We start from the raw sequence: 20,709 nt of genomic DNA, 5'->3' as shown, positions 1-20,709 counted from the left end.
ACATGGGATTATGTCCCGTGGTTATCCGCGGGGACGGGAACGATGATGAATTTTGTCACCGTGTCATTCTCTAATCGAAACCGCATATCCAAACTAAGAAGAATCCAGATCCCATTCTCCTACCCACCACTCAAGAGAACTCAGCGCAAGAAGATGTACGACGGCCTCCTAGCGACGCAGGCAGCGAAGCTGGACTCCTCCATCTCCAACCTGTTGACAACTACAAGTGACTTTAAATCATTTCGAAAAGAAATCAAAACTCTGCTATTCAAAAAATCTTTCCAGTCTTCTTATCCCCCCTCCCCCGCATCCTCTCCCCTCCATGCAAATTTCCAGCTGACCTCCTACCCCTCTTCTAATATTTCCTCAATGACTCTATCATGTAACCAGCCACTAAACTGCAACTTCCCTGCATGTAATCCTCAAATCTCCACCCTTCCTTCAATTTCTCCTCAAAGCCTCTACCATGTATCCAACTCCTAAATTGTAACTTCCTGGAAATATCCAGCTATCTTCTAATGTAATCGGCTTAGAACTGCAAGGTACAGGCGGAATAGAAATCACTAATGTAATGTAATGTAATGTAATGTAAAAGGAGCCCATAGGGTTGGGGATGCAGAACCCAAGGAGAAAGGAGTTAGGAGTCGAAAGCACTCAAAGAAGTGGGCTTTGAACACTGCCAGATACGGAGCCTGCCGTAGGGATTTGGGCAGCTTGTTCCAAGCATACGGTGCAGCAAGACAGAAAGGACAATGTCAACATAATACTTAGGAAACAACTAACAAGTATACATAAGAACATTCAAATAACATATACGACGCTATTGCTTTTCTACATTACAACTTATCATATAGTCAAGGGGCCAAGTGCAGTTATTAAATGGGGACAAAATGGGTGATATGGGGCTCCTTTTACGAAGGTGCGTTAGGGCCTTAACGTGCGGAATAGCCGCGCTAAAATGCCACGCGCGCTAGCCGTTACCGCCTCCTCTTGAGCAGGCGGTAGTTTTTCGGCTAGCGCGCATTAATCCGGCGCATGCGCTAAAAACGCTAGTGCACCTTCGTAAAAGGAGCCCACAGAGTTTGTTTTAGCACTAGCGGCGGACAAAAAAACCCTACTATCTTGCCGCTGGTTGAATCCGGGGGGGGGGGGGAGTGGGGGAGGAGGAAGTGTTTTCTGCATACAGTGTATGACTCTTCCACTTTCTTTAATGCCCTCACCTTTCCAAATCTGAGATCAAGGCCAGTTACAATCAGGCACAGGAGGCATTTTTCTGTCCCCGCAGGACTTGTCTACTTACATGCCATAACCTATTAATAGAGACAGATGGAGCGGTCTAAAAAAAAATAAAACCTGATGGCACACTAGATATATGTTTCCTGAAGAGTATTTCCTGGCAGCGCTGCTCTGGAGGATTACAACATTAACCAATTTGAGCAATATTTAATTTGCCCTTTTATCTTTTTATTTATTATTTTACCCCTGATGCAGCTATTTGGGTTAAACATGGCCATGTTGGATGCTCTTTTCTCTTGAATTTTAATAAAATGTTTACAGAATAATTGACAGAGGTTTAAACTTTTTTTGTTTTTGAGACCACTCCACTTGTCTTCCGTTTCTTTTTGGTCCATTTCCTTTCCATTATTTTTTTCATTTTTTAATTCAACCAGTTGATAGTCCTTAAATACAGTTTTCCCCCCCGAATTCGGAATCGGGGACTCGCTCATTTGCGGTCTGCTCCGGTCTGCCTCTTCCTATAGTAAAGTTGGGTTACACCAACCAGGAGCTGCGTGTCAAAGCATGTCAAAGCAGTTTCTTCACCTGCCGGCGCTCCAGCTGCCCTCTCTTGCCTTTTGACAGACGAAAAACTGCATTTGCGGTTGTTTGAAATTTGTGGGGGTTCCTGAAACGGAACCCCCGCAAATTTCAGGGGAGTACTGTACTGCACTGCAAGCCCCATTATTCTCAGTGGGGCTTAGTTACTAACTATGCAGTGGCTTAATAAGGAGGGAAGGCAGGAGGCGTCTGCCCTAGGTGCCCTCTTGGTGGGTGCGCCAGCACCAGTCCTCCTCTCCACCCCCTCCTTCTCCGCCACCCCACTACTGTGCACACGCACTGCTTCCTTTCCCCTGTACCTTTTTAACGTCTGCGGCGCGAGCAGCCATCCCAGCCTGCTGCTCGCACCAGCTCTTCTTCCGACATCAATTCCTGGACCCGCGCCCAGGAAGTGACATCACAGGAAGAGCCAACGCTGGCGTGAGCAGCAAGCTGGGGTTGCTGCTTGCGCCGTGAACGTTAAAAAGGTGCGGGGGAAGGGAAGGGGCGTGCATGACGGGAGGGGGCGGGGAAGGAGTGGATCGGGGTGTGGAGAAGAGGGCGGGGGAGGGGGCACCTCTCACCCTCGCTATGCCAATACAAATTGATGGATATTAAATGGTTAACACGCATCAGTGAATAACTCCTAGAGGCAACGGAGGGTGAAGTGACACTAAGTACATCATCAAGACAGGAGTGGGATTTGAACTCTGACTTCCAAGGTTTGTAGCTCATTTGCTCTAATGACTAAGTCAGCATTTCCCAACTTTTTCAAAGCAAGGCATACCTCCAAAAATTCATTTAAAATTCTTATAGCCTGCTCCCATCCACAGTTCTGGGCAGATAACAAAATGGTTTACCTTTATTCTTCTTTACAAACCAACAGAATGCTCATTACCATACCATTCACAGCCACACTCCACTCCTCTCCTCTAAGTCACACACAAAAGCAACAGTGTTATATGCATACACATCAGTAGCATAGCCACGGCCCACCCAAAATAGTGGCACTCTTGCTATGGCTGGTGGGAATCCCCAATCCCACAGGCTGAAGATCCCCTCTTCTTTGTGCAACCAGACCTCCAAACAGCAGCTGGCAGCACTTTGCCTCGAAATGACGCCAACACTTGGCCCCTCTAGCCATGCTCAGTTTTCACGCATACAGAAGAACTGACCACACACGGCCTTGCTGATGGTGGTGGTAGTTCAAGGCAAGTGCTGCAAGCTGCTCTTTGGAAGATTTCTGGCTGCCTGAAGAAGAGGAAATCTTCAGCTGGCAGGGTTTAGGGATCCCTGCCAGCTCAGGCTTTAAATATTTTGGGTTACCATATGGGAGGGAAGGAGAGCGGAGTGGAGTGGAGGGGGTTGGGGGGATGAATTCTGTGCCCAGCCACCTTGGGCTCCGGCTTATACAAAATCAGCCCTCAGGCTATGCCTCCGATACACATACACATGCAGAGGAGGGCTGGAAAGAATTCCATGAGCCATGATGCACATGCTTTCCCCACTTGTTATTGGACTAACTTATAGGATTGACCATAAACAGCATCTTCCATAACTGGAAGTTGGAAGTGGCAGAAGGGAGTCAGTCCAGAATACTGTATTTGACTTTTAACACATCAAATCTTCTGCTATACCCTTGAAACAGAAGCTCCTTATGTAGGGTTGCCAGATTTTCCATTTGGAAAATCTGGACCCCCCCTAGACCCGCCCAGTTCCACCCATTCCTGCCCCAGTCCCGCCCCCCACGCTGCCTGCTCTCGTTGGACAGGACATTTGCACATGCGCGGATGCCCTCCTGCCCGACGCGATGTAGAGGAAAGCTGTTCAAAACCCGGAAACAGTGCCGGGTTTTGATAAGCCGTCCGGGGAAATCCGGACTTCTGGTAACCCTATCCTTGTGTAACCACATAGATCAAAATCCCTAAAGCTAGCCCTATAACATAATCAACTGGCATTTTGCCTGCAGGTTCTAATGATTCCTAAGTTTCTACTGGACTTGCTTAGAATGAGAGAATCTATCACCTTATACCAGTGGTCTCAAATTCCCAGCCCGGGGGGGGCCACATGTGGCCCACCAGGTACTATTTTGAGGCCCTCGGTATGTTAGCATTGTTCTGGAACGTTGCCCGCCTCACTGCTGTAACCTCACGCAAGCGCTTTCCTGCGTCCGTACGCGATTGTGAGGTGGAGTGGAGAGGACAATCAGAAGCAATTATGGAAAGATTTATAAACTATAACGAGATTTACCTCATGCAAAGTTGTCATTTCTTCAATAAGATATTAACTATTTTTTCCTGCGGCCCTCCAAGTACCTACAAATCCAGTGGCCCTGCAAAGGGTTTGAGTTTGAGACCGCTGCCTTTATTTCCACACACACTATTAGACTAACATGGCAACCAGACGACTTTACCCATCTCATGTCCCGCAAGCCCTCCAATAGGGAAGTGACACTCAAACTGAAAGCAGAGAAAAACACAGTGCAGACGGGAGATAAAGAGTTAAGCTTCGAGCTTCCCTTATATATTATTCATAGCACTGCAGCTCAACACAGACAGTGGTGTGAACTGTGACAGCCTCCATCACATCAAGTCTCCCTGTGAGCAAAGACATTTTCAGAATCTAATAATCTCAAGGATTTGTCATAAACTAGAATGGTAAGGGTAAAGTGTCAATGAAATGGATCAACAGGTTCAACAGGATTTGGGTTACCAGACGCCTGGATTTCCCCAGACATGACTGTGATAACCTCTTTCATCTTTTTAATGGGCGGTATAACAAGTGTTAAATAAACTTGAAACTATTAAAGAATGAAAAATGGATCCAGATGAAAACAGGAAACAACATAAGCACTAGCAAGTTAGATGCAAAGCATTGATAAGGAAGGTTGAAAAGAAGCATGTTGTATAGGCAAAAAACCCTCCTCATTCATATTGAAAACATTTGAAGTAAAATCTGCGAAGGAGTCAGTTGGACCAGCAGAAGTAAAAGGGGCATTCAGGAAGGACAAGGCCATGAATTCTTTGCTCATGACAAAAACGGTATTTAGCAATGACAATTTGGAAGAACTGAAACAAATGTCAGTGAATCTGGAAAATGCAACAGAGCAAATTGAAATAGTAGAGTAACAAATCACCTGGACCTGCTGGTACATACCCAGAGTATTCAGAAAACCTAAAAATTAAATTGTAGATCTATTATTAGCAGCCTGTAGCCTATCATTAAAATCATCTATGGTATCTTGAAAGTTGGAAGGCAGCCAAATTTTTAAAAATGGTTTGCGGATACTATAGATAAGTAATCATGATGCTAGTGCACGATAAAATGGTAGAAATATTTATAAGGAACAAAATAACTGAACACATGGAAAGGCATATTTGGATAGTGTTTTTAAGCCCGATTTGGACATCCTCGGAAGTGTGTCCAAAATCTATTTTCCAAACCGCTAATGTCTCTTTTTTTTTTTTTTTTAAATGGCCTATTTAGATGTCTTGGCCATCAGGATATTTAACTTTTTTGACCATTTTCTAACAAAAAAGCATCCCAATTCTAAGCTATTTGGACATAGGCTACACTACACTGGCCACACAGACATGCCAGCAGAGCAGTGGGGCACCTTAGAGCAGAGTTTCTCAACACATGGTACGCGTACCCTTAGGGGTATGTGAGCCGCTTGCTGGGGGTACACGGCACTACGTGGGTCACCCGTTCCCCTTCTTCCTTAATGGCCGCTGCCGCCAGGGATTTCATGCCCTCCTTCCTGCCTGCCCCCCTCCGCCAAAGCCGACCCGGAAGGCTTTCCTCCGATGTCAGAGCTGACGTGGGAGGGAAGCCTTCCAGGTCATCGGGGGATCCCAGTTACCTCATTCAGGACCATCCAGCTGGGCTGCTCCTTCCTGCCTTCAGCCGCACAGGGAGTTGGGCAGGGGCTCTTGCACGCTGCACGTGGCTGACCCAGAAACCTTCTCTCCAACATCATAGCTGATGCCAGAGGGAAGGCTTGTGGGTCAGCCAAGTGATGTGGGGTTGGTAGAGGGTAGTTTCACCTCACCAATATCTGAGGCTTTTTCTTTCACCTGAACAGAGTACTTAGGTGCCTGGCTAGTCTTTCTGGGTTTTATTTCATTAATTGGGGTGTTGATGTGTTTTGTAATTTTCCTTTATATATCATACATATTGTATGTATTATATAATTTAGTTTGTTTATGTAAGTTATTTTTAAATTGTACACCACTCAGTTATGTAATGAGCGGTATATCAAAACCGAAATAAACTTGAAAATAAACTTCCAATGTCTGAGGGTGGGTGGGTGGGGGTAGTATACCCAGGCTCTGTGTATGTTTGATCAGAAGAGCAGAGAAGTGAAAGAAGGCAATTTGAAAGGAGAAGTTCCTTGATTGCTGTTTCACCATATCAAAGTTTCTCTGCTATGATGCTTGAATGGCTTTTCTCATAGAAATACATACGCTCATTTTTACAGAAAGCCTAATTCTTATGGAACCCCTGGTCTAACCTGGGCCATTTCAAACTCAATGTGCCTTTTCACTGGATTTCCCCCCCCCCCCCCCTTATGGCCACATTCTGGTCCCTTTCCACACCATTTTCAGAGGGCTATTTTGTCTCCAGACAGACTTTCCCAACACCTTAGGTATAACTTCTTTCCAATGTCTGTTGGGTTAGAAAGACAAAAAAAAAAAAAAAAGTATTGTCATCTGTTTGTTGACCGTTCCTCCCACTTAGAAAACAAGCTGATAAGCAGAATTGGCACCTCTCATTACCTCTGCTGTGATGAAGAGGTTAATACGCCAGAATCGGACTCACTTGTGACAGCAATGTTTATCTCCCCTGTCCTAGGCACCAGCTCTCCATCCTGTGCAAGCTGAGAAATCCCTGAAGTGTGCAGTGGCTCCAGACTGAGGGAGTTATCGGTGGCTATGTCACTGGATCCTATTCTTCGACCAGCTGGCTGGCCTCTGGTGAGTCTCTCCATGTCAAAGGCTACATTATCTGTGCAGGGTACATTTGTCTGAAATGAAATCCAGTTTATATCAAATTAGTCCTTTTTTTTTTGTTGTTGCTTATAGATTATAGTCATTCAGTCAGCCACATTAAGAAAATAAAACATAAAACACAGATATTTCCTCAACTATCCTAAAGGTGATAGAATACTCAGCAGAGTGGTTTCTTAAAAAAATAAAAAACATCAGGAGGAAATTACTCTGAACAGTCAAAAACAAAAAGGAGTACCCACTGCTGCCAGCTTTCTTTTTTTTTTTTTTTTATTCTTTATTGATTTTTCAAACTTCAATAGTGCAATACATAAAATGTAAAATATAATCCTATATAACAAAACCCTAGCCACGCGTGCACACTCCTACCTGCGTGTTCCATTTTCCCCGATCCGTGAGATGTAAGTCTGTGGCGGCAGGAGTGCGCATACGCGAGTCCCCAGCCTTACAGCACCTAACTACACTCGCGGCAGTGCTGGCCGTCGGCGCTGGACTCTCTGCTCTCTCGCAGCAAAAAAAAACCAGTAAGTTTTTCGCGGTCTGACCCTCCCATCCCTTCCCGACGTCTGACCGCCCCCCCCCCTTCCCTTCCCGCGGTCCAGACTCCAAACCTGTCTGCAGCACTCTACACACGCTGCTTCGGGGCCTTCTACTGCCCTGATTTGCTCTGCCGCATCTCTGATGATGTCATCAGGGACGTGCCAGAGTAAATCAGGACAGTAGAAGGTCACAAAGCAGCGTGTGTAGAGTGCTGCAGACGCTACTAGAATCGGCAGGTTTGTGGGGACCGCGGAAAGGGAAGGAGGTGGGGGGAGCAAGGGACTAAGGGAGCCAGACAGACTTCTAGCACCCGTTAATGTAACGGGCTAAACAATAAAAGCACATTCAGCTTACACGTATTCATAACCAACCATTTTCTTCCACCCATCCAATGATTATTCAATAAAACACAAAAAACATAAAATTATCGCAAAAACCTTATCCTAATCCAATTAATGATATCCTCCCATTTTCCCACCCACCCCAAATTGGAAGAATTACAATCGTTTAAATTTCCCTTTCTGATGGGCAAATCTGAGCTCCAGTTATAGATGTGAAAGAAAGAATGCCGATAGTTTGGTGCTGCCAGCTTTCTTGACCATCCATATGAGGTGAAAATTATAGCGCAAATTATTCTGTTTATTAAATTCTTGATATACCACTTTTCTGTGGTACAACCAAAGCAGTTTACAGATTACATACAAACACTTTTCCTGTCTCTAGTGGGCTCAAAGCCTAAGAGCTCCTTTTGCTAAGATGCGCTAGCGTTTTTAGCGCACGCAGATAAGCGCGCGCTAACCCCGCGCTACGCGGCTAGAACTAACGCCAGCTCAATGCTGGCATTAGCATCTTGCACGCGGGGCACTGTAGCGCGCGCTATTCTGTGCGTTAATGCCCTAACGCAGCTCAGTAAAAGGAGCCCTAAATTTTGAATCTGGGGCAATGGATCACAATGGAAATTTTTATTTTTTAATTTAACAGAGGCCTCGGAGCTCGGCGTTATCCGTCTCCTAGTGACCATTAGGCCACTTTGAAGTGTAAAAGCGGGGAAATTTATTCAGCCTTGTGAGGGGACATTGATATCCCCAGTCCATCTGTTGCAGGCTGCTGCGCAAGCGCATTGAAACTTACCACAATCCCCAAGGCCTTCAGAATATTGAGTTTGCACATCGGACAGGTGCAGTGCTCGCTGAGCCAGGGGTCAACGCAGGATTTGTGGAAAACATGCCTGCATAAGAGAAGATGTAACAGTACCAGTTAATCCTTGCAGTAGGAAATTTAGAAAGAAATGCTCCAGCCCAAGGAAATGAAAGAAGCATTCAGAGAAATGACAAGTCTGCAGAATTTATGTAGTCCTAAAAGAAACACAAAAATTTCTAGTTTGGGACTTTTTTCACTGGATAGATGTTATTCTCACAGGGAATGTGCTAAGGAATGTGCTAAAGAATGTGCTAAAGAATGTGCTAACAAATGCACACTTATTTTGCATGTAATTTATTAGAACAGGGGTTATAAAGAAGGATATAACCCTACTGGAGAGGGTGCAAAGGCGAGCTACGAAGCTAGTTAAAGGTATCGAGAATTTGAGCTACACAGAACGCCTCGGAAAACTGGGATTGTTCACACTCGAGAAGAGAAGACTGCGAGGAGACATGATAGAGACTTTTAAAATACTAAAAGGATTTGACAAAATAGAGCAAGAAACATCGTTATTCACATTGTCAAATGTGACTTGGACAAGAGGTCATGGACTGAAACTGAGGGGCACCAGGCCCAGGACAAATATTAGGAAGTTCTGTTTCGCACGAGTGGTGGACGCTTGAACGCTCTCCCTGAGGAGGTCGTGATGGAGACCAGCATTCTGGGTTTCAAGAGCAAGTTGGATGCACACCTTCTTGCAAATCACATTGGGGGATACGAGTAAACAAGGTTTCTCAGCAGGGAACACCTGGCTTGGCCTCCGCGGGTGCGGGTCGCCGGACTGGATGGACCTAGAGTCTGATCCGGTGAAGCCATTTCTTATGTTCACAACCTAGGCCTTGGAACACACCTAGCCAGTCAGGTTTTCAGGATACTATGAAGACTATGCATTAAGTAAATGTTCATAAAATGGAGGCAGTACATGCAAATTTATCTCTTGCATGTTCACTTTGGATATCCAGAAAACCTGAATGGCTGGGTGTATCAAGAGGACTGGGTTGAGAACCCCTGCTTTAGAATAATGGCATATATGCATATTGTGACCGGGCGCGGCCAAGCTGGGCTCAGCAAGTGACCTAACCCAGTGCATACATAAGAACATAAGCAGTGCCTCCGCCGGGTCAGACCATAGGTCCATCCTGCCCGGCAGTCCGCTCCCGCGGCGGCCCAAACAGGTCACGACCTGTCTGAATCACCAGAAGGGGCCCCCTTGCCACCTTGGTTTCCCATTGAGTCCTATCTTCCCATCGAAGTCCTAACCCTCCGGTCTTGCACATGCACGACCTGGTTGGGTTTCTATACTTATTACCTGGTTAGCTTTCTATACTTGTGTTACATCCCAGCTCCTCCCTCAGTATCCCACGATCCCTTTATCCCTCAGGAATCCGTCCAATCCCTGTTTGAATCCCTGTACCATACTCTGCCTGATCACTTCCTCCGGTAGCGCATTCCAAGTGTCCACGACCCTTTGGGTGAAGAAAAACTTCCTTGCATTTGTTTTGAACCTATCTCCCTTCAGTTTCTCCGAATGCCCCCTCGTACCTGTTGTCCCCTTCAGTCTGAAGAATCTGTCCCTATCCACCCTCTCTATGCCCCTCATGATCTTGAAGGTCTCTATCATATCTCCCCTGAGCCTCCTTTTTTCCAGAGAGAAGAGCCCCAGCCTATCCAAACCTTGGACAAGTGGTTTGCAAGGTTGTTTGGTAGCTTGGTACTGCTTTAATAATAAGAGTTCCAAACTTTGGGTGCAATTTTCTTATTGTTTCACCAGCATGAAAACAAGTGTATGCTCAGGTTTGTATCACCTTGTGTTTCAGTCCAGCATTCACAAACCAAACCAAACAATTGCAGTCCAAGCCTAAAAATATGCCAGAATATAAAAGCCTTATTCCAACAAAATGAAAGCTTTTCTTCTGCCAGGCAAAACTCCCTTGGGGTTAGGCTTAATCCAAGGGTGGGATCTTCTCCAATAATTTTTCCCTCAATGGATCAGCTTGGAAAAATCCCCCTCCCCAGATCTCAAAATGGCTGCCTGTGGCTTATGCTTTAAAGTTCAAACAAAACTTCACTTTTCCCACAATAATCCTGTACCCAATTTCCTTTCATACAACCCCCCCCACCCTCCTTTAACAATGGCTGTCAGCTTATTTCCATGCCTTCTGGGCTAGGCAAATCAGTTCCTTCTATTTCCATGGCAAAAAAGAACTCAAGGCAACAAAACCAGAGAGAACAAGGGGTCCAACTTCGTCTGCAGTGAAAAAACAGACCAGAGCAAACAAACCAAAACTGCAGGCTTGTACATGATGCAGGCAAATTTTATTGTGACAAATAAATCGTATCTAAAAACCTGTAAGTTTTTTACTTTGGCGGATATTTACAGTACTTTGGCGACTTTCGGCGTGTCATCAAACGTTATTTTTCCAGCTTTCTTTTGTGACATTTTTTCTTTTTTCCTTTATCACCATGGACCCCTGATGAAGGTTGTCCGAAACACGGACCGTGTTGGGTCCCTCGCCTGGTAAAAGATTTTTAGATACGATTTATTTGTCACAATAAAATTTGCCTGCATCGTGTACAAGCCTGCAGTTTTGGTTTGTTTGCTCTGAAAAAAGAACTCAAGCCTAACTTATAAGTACACATTTTCACCGTTATGATACAGACCTCAGAACGACTATAAAAAGATGAGAATTTAAGTTCTATTAAAATTTTGAAATAAAAATGGCTTGAGGTTTGAAGATTTATTTATTTATTTTAGGTATTTATATACAGCCTATCAAGGTTATATCTACGCGGTTTACAATCATTTTTTCTCTATCGGTCCCGGTGGTCTCACAATCTATCTAGCATACCTGGGGCAATAGAGGATTGAGTGGCTTGCCCTGGGTCAGAAAGAGCAGCACGGGATTTGAACCCAAAACCTTAGGGGGGCTGAGGCTGTCGCTCTAACCACTAGGCCACTAAAATTCGAGAAAACTGGACTCAAGAAGATTCTGATGAATACTCCTTGGTAATAAAACTGAATATTCGAGGGACAACTCTCAGGTCCAATTATATATCAGATTTATTTTTATCTAGTGAGATTATTGTCTGATTGAGTCTTTATAAAAGAGGTTTAAACGGGTGCCTTTTGGACTTCTTAGATAGGTGACCTGTTATAAAATTGAGCTCTTCCCCCCTCCAGAGAAGGATAAGATTGGCTCACATGTTGAATTTTGAGCTCTCATTACCAGATGCTGCTTCTAAGGATACTTGTACATTCCTGTGAAAAATATGCTGAGCATGCAGCTTCAATTGTACTCGTATCATATGTTGTCATTGATTTCTGTTGGTTCATTATAAATACTTTAATTCATACACGTTCCATAATTTCACAGAACATCCCACCAGGAAGATTGGATTACAAAATCTCTTGAAACCGGAAGCATCAATCTGCTGCTGCAAACTAACATTTTTCTGATGGACGATAAAGAGGGAAAGGCTGTGTCATTCATTCTTGGAAACCCTATTGGAAAAGCTGCTGTCTTGCTGCCTTAGCATTCACAGCTAACTTAATTCAACCAGACATAAAATTATTATCACATAGGTTGTGTTTCTTCAGCTCCCGTTACTGTAGCAAGAGGAAGCCCATGAAGGAGACTTGCCACAGAGAGGCCCAAAGCCTGTCTTCAGGTTAAACAAAACTGTGTTTTATCACTGTGTCTATAATGAAACATTCTTTAAAAATCATAAGCCCTACCTTCAACAAAAAAGTGATTCTTTTAAATTGATAATCAAAGTAGAAAAGAACAGATGGTTTCCAAACACTCAGAGGCAAAAATCAAGGCGTACAGAAGACGTAATGCTTGTTTTGTGGCAGGGCTGTGGAGTTGGTACACCAAATCTTTCACTCCGACGCCTCTATTTTTCAACTGTCTGGTTCCGACTCCAGCTCCTAGTGATATTAGGCTTTACATTTTTTTTTGGTCTGGATCTAAAGTACTGGTAAATATAACTTATATTTGCCAGTACTACAGATCCAGACCAAAAAAGGTAAAGTAAAACCTTGGATTGCGAGTAACTTGGTTTTGCAAGACGAGCAAAATGTTTTATTAAATTTTAACTTGATAAACGAGCGATGCCTTGCAATATGAGCACGTATACGCGCGGCATGTCATCGCAACTGAACCGAAGATGCTGCGAGGTCTTGCAATATAAGTATACGCGCATCACAACTGAGCCAATGGTTCTTCTCTCTCTGAAGCTGCGAGGTCTTGCCGTACAAGTACGTACTACAGAACAGTATTTTCTATTCAAAGATTTTGGGTTGTGGAACGAATCGTCTGAGTTTCCATCATTTCTTATAGGGAAATTCGCTTTGATATACGAGTGCTTTGGATTACAAGCATGTTTCCGGAACGAATTATGCTCGCAAACCAAGGTTTTACTGTATATCTAAGGGGAGAGTGTGGCGCAGAGATTAAAGCTACAGCCTAGAGAATGACACGGGGAAAAAATCTGTCCCCGTCGCCGCCCCGTCCCCGGCCCACCATCCTCTGCACCGCCCCGTCACCGCCGTTCCCTTCACCGCCCCGTCACCGTCCCCGCAGCATCCATATAAGCCTTAGTACTCTAATATTTAGCTTATTCCGTTCTTATAAATCAAAGTTCTGGCTGCTGAACTAGAGAAAGAGATGTTCAGCTGGCAGGGCTTTGTTTATAAATTTTTATCAACACAACTAATATACCGCCATAATGTTTCCGACAGAGGACAAGTATGCAATAAATGCATTTTGCTGTTTCAATGCCAGTGCTCAGCAGAACAACAGACAGCAATATGGACATTCACCTTATGGACTGGGTGATATACATTTCAAATGTAGTACTTTTTTTAATATATAAAAATAGGCAAAATTAGTTGCTATTTTATCATTATATTTTCTTGCCATTGGTGCCACACATGATTTTAAAATGATAGACCAGTTCTGCTAAAGAGGGGAGAATACCCACAACGAAACAGTATTTATGTATTACAGATCTATGAAAGGACTAGCAGCCCCCACCCTCCCTCCACCTCACCTTATATTCCGAGTTTGCCGGCTTTCTTTCTTTTTCCCGAGCTGCATGCATTCAAAAAGCCGTGCAAGCGCGGCTGCGCGAGTCAATCAAACTTCTCCTCTCCTGCGACTTCCTGTTTCCGGTTGCGTCAGAGGAGAAGATTGATTGACTCGCGCAGCCGTGCGTGCGGCTCGGGAAAAAGGAAGCTGGCAAACTTGGAATATAAGGTGAGGTGGAGGGAGGGAGCTGGCTAAATGCTACGGGCGGGCGGGCGGTGGCTGTGGGGACCGCGCGATCCTTGATGCCTCACTGCGGAGACAAGACCATTCACCGCTCCATGGGGCGGTGAATGGCCTTGTCCCCGCCCCCACAGCGACTGCTATTTTTCTTTCCCCTTTCCGGCGGGTTACCCGCGGCTGTACGTGGCTAGCCACGGGTAACCGCCACCGTGTCATTCTCTACTACAGCCTCCGCACCCTGAGGTTGTGGGTTCAAACCCACACTGCTCCTTGTGACCCTGAGCAAGTCACTTAATCCCCCCATTGCCCCAGGTACATTAGATAGAATGTAAGTCCACCAGGCCAGACAGGGAAAACTGCTTGAGTACCTGAATAAATGCATGTAAACAGTTTTGAGTTCCCCTGGGAGAACGGTATAGAAAATTGAATAAATTAAAAAAAAAAAAAAAGTTAAATTTACCAACCATTATACTGTTGTGGGTTTTTCTTTTGAAGCTGGAGTCCAAAATTGCTTCCAACTCAGACTCTGACTTCACATCCCTGTTGCATAGGGTGACTGTGAAATCCATTTTCCACAATGAAGGAGAGGTGATGTCCCCCTGGTGACCTCCACTATTTTCTCATGTATATGCTTGGATCTTACGACTATTAGGCTAGTCTCCTTTTCACAGGAAGCTTTGGTATCCTCTCAAACTTCAGCATATTACTCTACCCACAATTTATAGAATATCTAATTTACTGTCACAAAGGTAATGGGCAAAGCAGGAGTTATCAGGAAGAGTTAAAAGCAAGCGGACAAAGTGTACTCCTACTCATTGTACGCCAGGGGTGTCAAAGTCCCTCCTCGAGGGCCGCAATCCAGTCGGGTATTCAGGACTTCCCCAATGAATATGCAAGAGATCTATTAGCATACCATGAAAGCAGTGCGTGCAAATATATCTCATGCATATTCATTGGGGAAATGCTGAAAACCCAACTGGATTGCGGCCCTTGAGGAGGGACTTTTGACACCCCTGCTGTATGCAAATGTGTCAATGGTATTCTTTACTAAAGCAATTCTTTACTGAGGGAGGAGCTGGGATGTAACACAAGTATAGAAAGCTAACCAGGTAATAAGTATAGAAACCCAACCAGGTCGTGCATGTGCAAGACCGGAGGGTTAGGACTTCGATGGGAAGATAAGACTTCAATGGGAAACCAAGGTGGCAAGGGGGCCCCTTCTGGTGATTCAGACAGGTCGTGACCTGTTTTGGGCCGCCGCGGGAGCAGACTGCTGGGCAGGATGGACCTATGCTCTGACCCGGCGGAGGCACTGCTTATGTTCTTATGTTTTTGGGGAAAAAACTGGGCACTAAACAAATTCAACTGCAGGAAATCTCCGAGTCTGTTTTAGATGATTATTTTTAACTTGTGATAAAAAAAGATACATTTTGGGCCTCTTCTATTAAACTGCGCTAGTAGTTTTTAGCGCAGAGAGCCGCACTGAATGGCCTGCGCTGTTCCCGACGCTCATAGGAACTCTACGAGCGTCGGGTGCCTCCTACCCTCGCTTTTCCACTGAGACCACACCCCCTTTTCCATTTGCATGTGCTTGGGTTTGAAACATGCATATCCTGGCTTTGTAAAATGAGAATTAGATGGGGTTTTTTTAAAATGCAAGATCAAAGATTAAGTGCCAGCTTATGCACGTCTTAAACATGAACAAGGCTTCTAAAATGAATGTCTTAGTGGGCCATTCAAAAAGTCATTTTTAATGATTTATTTGCCTCTAAAATTTTCTAGTGCATTCTTCCTCTGAAAGCGCTGGGCTACTTCTCAACCATGGTGCTGTCCTAACAGCTGAGATAATTAGCTGATCACCGCTTTGGTGGGTAACATCTTGTCTTCTTTCTTTGCAGTAGCTCCAAAGACTAAACCTGAAACCGTATCGGGTCTGGGATGCACATTTAGAACATAATCTAATCATGTGGTCAGAAGCTCAGACTTTGGGACTCCATGTAGCCCTGTAAAGAATGGACATTCAATGACTAGCTATCACCAAAACTGTATTCCAATTAAATCAGGGATTAGATGGCAAGAAGTGCTATAGATACAATATTTACGAAACATTAAAGGTTTCCTCTGGTGATAAAGATAAATTTATAAAGCAAAAGATGTCTGGGTTACATGTTACCTCTTTGAACTGCAATTGAACAGGTAACGTGTAGTCTGTGTCCTAGGCAATTTAAAATAAATAAATCATTATAGCGATATGGGAAGATTTTAGTATAAATAGAAGACCATTACAAGTTCAATTGTTATGTGTCTGTCTAGAACAGGGGTCTCAAAGTCCCTCCTTGAGGGCCGCAATCCAGTCGGGTTTTCAGGATTTCCCCAATGAATATGCATGAGATCTATGTGCATGCACTGCTTTCAATGCATATTCATTGGGGAAATCCTGAAAACCCGACTGGATTGCGGCCCTCGAGGAGGGACTTTGAGATCCCTGGTCTAGAACATATGTATACATATTTGAGACCCTGTCGCCACTCAGGCGGTCACTCAATCAATGCTTGATGCTATCACTGGCACTTCCTATGCATAAGAGATAAAAAGCTGTGCTTTAACTCAATAGTGTCTCAAAACAAACATAACTTAACAATTGCTTCCTTTAATGTAAAATCTTGGGAACACGGAACAGCTCTGCAATGGGCCCCGCATTAAAAATATGAAGAGCGTCTGTGAAAAGAAAACATGTATTTGTCACTTTTCTCAAAAGGCCATATGCTCTCATAAAAGCCAATCCATCCTTGACTGGGCTAAGATGCCTCTGGGTTGGTTAATTTTGATAGCACTTAGGTTTAAATTTTCTTTTGGGGTCATCGTGATGAAGTGGCGTAGTAATGGGGGAGGGGAAGGGTAGACCTCATCGGGTGTCAGCTCCTCTCCTCCTCGCCAACTTCCCGCACTTCTTTGGCTCATCGCTGGCGCAAGCAGCATCACCAACCCTCTGAAGTCACTTCTGATTGCAGGACCAGGAAGTGATGTCAGAGGGAGAGCCAAAGAGGTGCGGGAGGGGAAGGGAAGGTGTGCGCGCGGAAGGGAAGGCAGCGAACAAGTGGGGGGGGGGGGGGAGAAGAAGGCGGAGGCACCACCCCTCCGGCACCTCTTACCCTCACCACTAGTCTGACGGACCAAATATTTATTTAAATTTATTAACCACTTTTATGAAGAGATGTATCCCATACCCACAGAGCTAGAGGGAATAAATTCCTTAGGTCTTCTTTGAAAAAAAAAAAAAAAAAAGATTCTGCCTCAGAATTCATTCCTTTGATTCTGTTATTGCTTATTAATGTATTTTATTGCTTATTAATGTATTTTAGAACAGTGATCCTAGGAGTTAGAGCAGTAGGCTGAGAACAGAGGATAATTCAGCCAAGTAAGAGCCTAGTCAACAAAAGAATGTAGGCGGCTACTTTCCTTTATAGATTACTAGCATAAGAGTGAAAATCCACACCTATTTGTAAGGCTTGAGCATTTACACTAGCCCTAGAGCTAGCGTAAGAGTGTGTGCCTAGTTCTGATGATAAGAACATAAGACTAGCCCGGTATAGAAACACAGACTGTAGTAGCAACATTCCTTGCTACCGATCAAGGGCAAGCAGTGGCTTCTCCCATGACGGTCTCAATAGCAGACTATGGACTTTTCCTCCAGGAACTTGTCCAACCCTTTTAAAAAAAAACAACAAAAACCACAAAAACAGCTACATTAACCGTTCTTACCACATCCTCTGACAATGCGTTCTAGAGCTTAACTATTCTTTGAATGAAAACATATTTTCTCTTATTGGTCTTAAAAGTAGTTCCCTGTAACTTTGAGTGTTCCCTAGTTTTTTGTCATTTTTAATGGGAGTAAAAAAAATCAATTCACTTGTACCCATTCTACACCACTAAGGATTTTGTAGCGTTCAATCATATCGTCCCTCAGTCGTCTCTTTTCCAAGCTGAAGAGCCCTAACCTCTTTACTCTTTCCTCATATGAGAAGAGTTCCATACCCTTTAATCTTCTTGGTCGCTCTCTTCTTTGAACCTTTTCTAATTCCGCTCTATTTTTTTGGAAATAAAGCAACCAGAATTGATTGCAGTACTGAAGGTGAGGTCACACCACGGCGCAATACAGAGTCATTATAATATTCCTACCCCCTTCTTTTACTAAGGTGTGTTAACCGATTAGCGCTCGCTAATCAAATTAGCACACGCTAAATGTGAATGCGTCCGTAGACTAACATGCACGCTTTAGCGTTTAGTGCATGCCAAATCAACTAGCGCGCGCTAATCGGTTAGCACACCTTAGTAAAAGAGGGCATTAGTCTTATTTACCATACCTTGTCTAATAATTCCTATCATCTTTTTTGGCCACCACCGCACATTGGGAAGAAGGTTTCAATGTATTGTCTATGATGACACCTAGATCTGTTTTTGGGGGAGGGAGGGGGGCGTTAACCCCTAAGGTGGACCATAGCATCTGGTATCTATGATTTGGATTATTCTTTCCAATACTTGCAGAATACTGTCAGTTATGCAAGTGTGAATCTCACCTAGGCTCCATCTATGTTAATCTAGTCCAGGTTTCATCTATGGGTACACCTATCTGTCATGTGGTCTTACCAATCCGGTTTAGTGCACATTCCTCAGCACCTTGAGGTTGTGACTTCGATTCCCACTGCAGCTTCTTGGGGCAAGTCACTTAACGCTTCATTGCCCCAGGTACAAAATAAGTACCTGTCTAAAATATGCAAAATGCTTTGAATGTATAAAACACACAGAAAAAGTGGTACACAAGTTCCTTACCCTTTTTAAAAAAAACTTCACAAAATAAGGAAATATGTAATGTAATGTAATGTAATTTATTTCTTATATACCGCTACATCCGTTAGGTTCTAAGCGGTTTGTAGAAAATATACATTAAGATTATAAATGAGAAGTAAGAAGGTACTTAAAAAATTCCCTTACTGTCCCGAAGGCTCACAATCTAACTAAACTACCTGGAAATTAATAAAGAAGAGAAAATAAAGATGGTTGAAAAAAGAAAAATTCTATGTGAACTTATAGGATGGAAATTAAACTGACAGTGAAGAACTGTATGAAAAATACATATGGAATTCAGTTAGAGAGGGTAGGTTACAATCTATTTATGGTATTTGTTTAATTGGAAGGTGTTAAGGTGGGTAATTTGGGGGAAGGTTATCTGAAGGTAGGTGAATCTTCTGGAGGTAAAAGAGGAGGGGTTAAGATATTTGGATGAATTTTTTGAAAAGCAGGGTTTTGATTTCTTTTCTGAAATATCTGCATAAGGAACATTTTAAACTGTAGGGAAAGCTTGCATAATGCCTCAATTAGATTACTGAAATATATGCAGACTGTTTGTATAATGTAATGTAATGTAATTTATTTCTTATATACCGCTACATCCGTTAGGTTCTAAGCGGTTTACAGAAAATATACATTAAGATTAGAAATAGGAAAGGTACTTGAAAAATTCCCTTACTGTCCCGAAGGCTCACAATCTAACTAAAGTACCTGGAGGGTAATAGAGAAGTGAAAAGTAGAGTTAGAGGAAAAATAAAAATAAAATAAACATTTTAACAAGACAGCATTGATCTAAATACTTTGGGAGGTAGAAGAGAGGAGAGAAAGGAATAGAAGCAGAAGGGGGAGACGTTGAACAGTAGAATTCTGGAGAAATTTAAATGATAGAAATAGAACAAAACAAAGACAAAATGCAAAACAATAGATAAGATTAAAGATAAATCATAAGCTGGAAAGAAAAATAAAATAAAACTTTGTCTTCAATCCACGGTTTCAGCGTCAGTGATGAAGTGGAGCAAGTAAGTTTATAATGTATAAGTTATTATGTCAGGAGTCTCATATTTTAACTGTGTTTTATAGGATGTTTCAGTTTTTACCCCTGAAGCAGCCCTGAAGTGGATAAAACATGGCCACGCTGGGTAATTTTAATAAAACCATTTTTAAGTCCATCTTCCTGTGATCCGCTTTCCTCTATCATTGCTATTGACTAAGGATCCCACTTGTCTGATTCACATACAGAGGGGTTAAGATCCACTGCTCTTCAAACTGAGTCATAAATAAATTTGCAATCGGCAGGGTCATAATTGCCCCATCGCAACTCCAGATGTTTGCTGGTAATAACGTCCTTCAAACTTGAAAAAATTTGTATGCATACAGTGCCCATTTATTCCTATATGTATTTTACAAAAGGCTCTGCAAACTGGAAATGCCTCAACTTTGATACCCTTTGTCTAACCAGATGACCTATGCAAAATTGGGCTTCAAAGAACAGTAAAAATTAATTTGAAAAAAATCCTACAGAAGGAGCCTAGCTGCGGGTGGGGCTGGGCGAGCCCTGCTCACCCAATCTTGACCCAGGCCCGTCCAGTCACCTGTTCAGCATGTTTGGCCATCTTAAGATCATCATACACGATGAAATGTCCATTTTTTTCTGCTTGTTTTCATTTGTTAAATAACATGCCATGATGTGGAACAGGTCATTTGACACTTACCAAGTTTCTTGCAAAGGACAGCTCATCCCTAGCAAATGTTAGATTCAGAAGCCTCAAATAACAAAAGAAAAAACTGCAGAAGACTCCGAGTCTTTAATGAACAAACAGAGATAAAATCACAAAACAGAAAGGACATGAAAAAGAGCACCAGGCCAAATATTAACTCTCAAGATCTTTCTTTATGTACTTTCCAAGCTTGACATACTATCCTTCATTGTTTGTATCAAAGCAGTTTACCAAAGAAGGAACAGGAACCAAAACACAGGCCTGAACCACAGAGAACCAAAGATAACGCATATGGATGTATCGTGT

The 20,709-nt window shown here is 43.4% G+C and overlaps 1 protein-coding gene across 3 annotated transcripts in view; it reads right to left on the bottom strand.

Annotated features, from left to right (window-relative positions):
* Nucleotides 1–20,709, bottom strand: part of RNF130 (ring finger protein 130) — a 210,816-nt gene that overhangs the window by 30,150 nt on the left and 159,957 nt on the right. For 2 of the 3 annotated variants that reach the window (XM_033927585.1, XM_033927583.1), the window contains exons 6-7: nucleotides 8,496–8,592; nucleotides 6,637–6,841 (exon numbers count right to left, since the gene is read on the bottom strand). In XM_033927585.1, the coding sequence (XP_033783476.1) occupies nucleotides 6,637–6,841; nucleotides 8,496–8,592 (302 nt within the window). Of the gene's footprint in view, nucleotides 1–6,593; nucleotides 6,842–8,495; nucleotides 8,593–20,709 lie in introns of all 3 variants that reach the window. The other variant, XM_033927584.1, reaches the window with a different exon arrangement.

Source organism: Geotrypetes seraphini, chromosome 18 (genome assembly GCF_902459505.1).
Source record: "Geotrypetes seraphini chromosome 18, aGeoSer1.1, whole genome shotgun sequence".
Lineage (NCBI taxonomy): Eukaryota > Metazoa > Chordata > Amphibia > Gymnophiona > Dermophiidae > Geotrypetes > Geotrypetes seraphini.
Note: the sequence above shows the minus strand (reverse complement) of the source record. Positions and strands in the feature narration are given on the sequence as shown.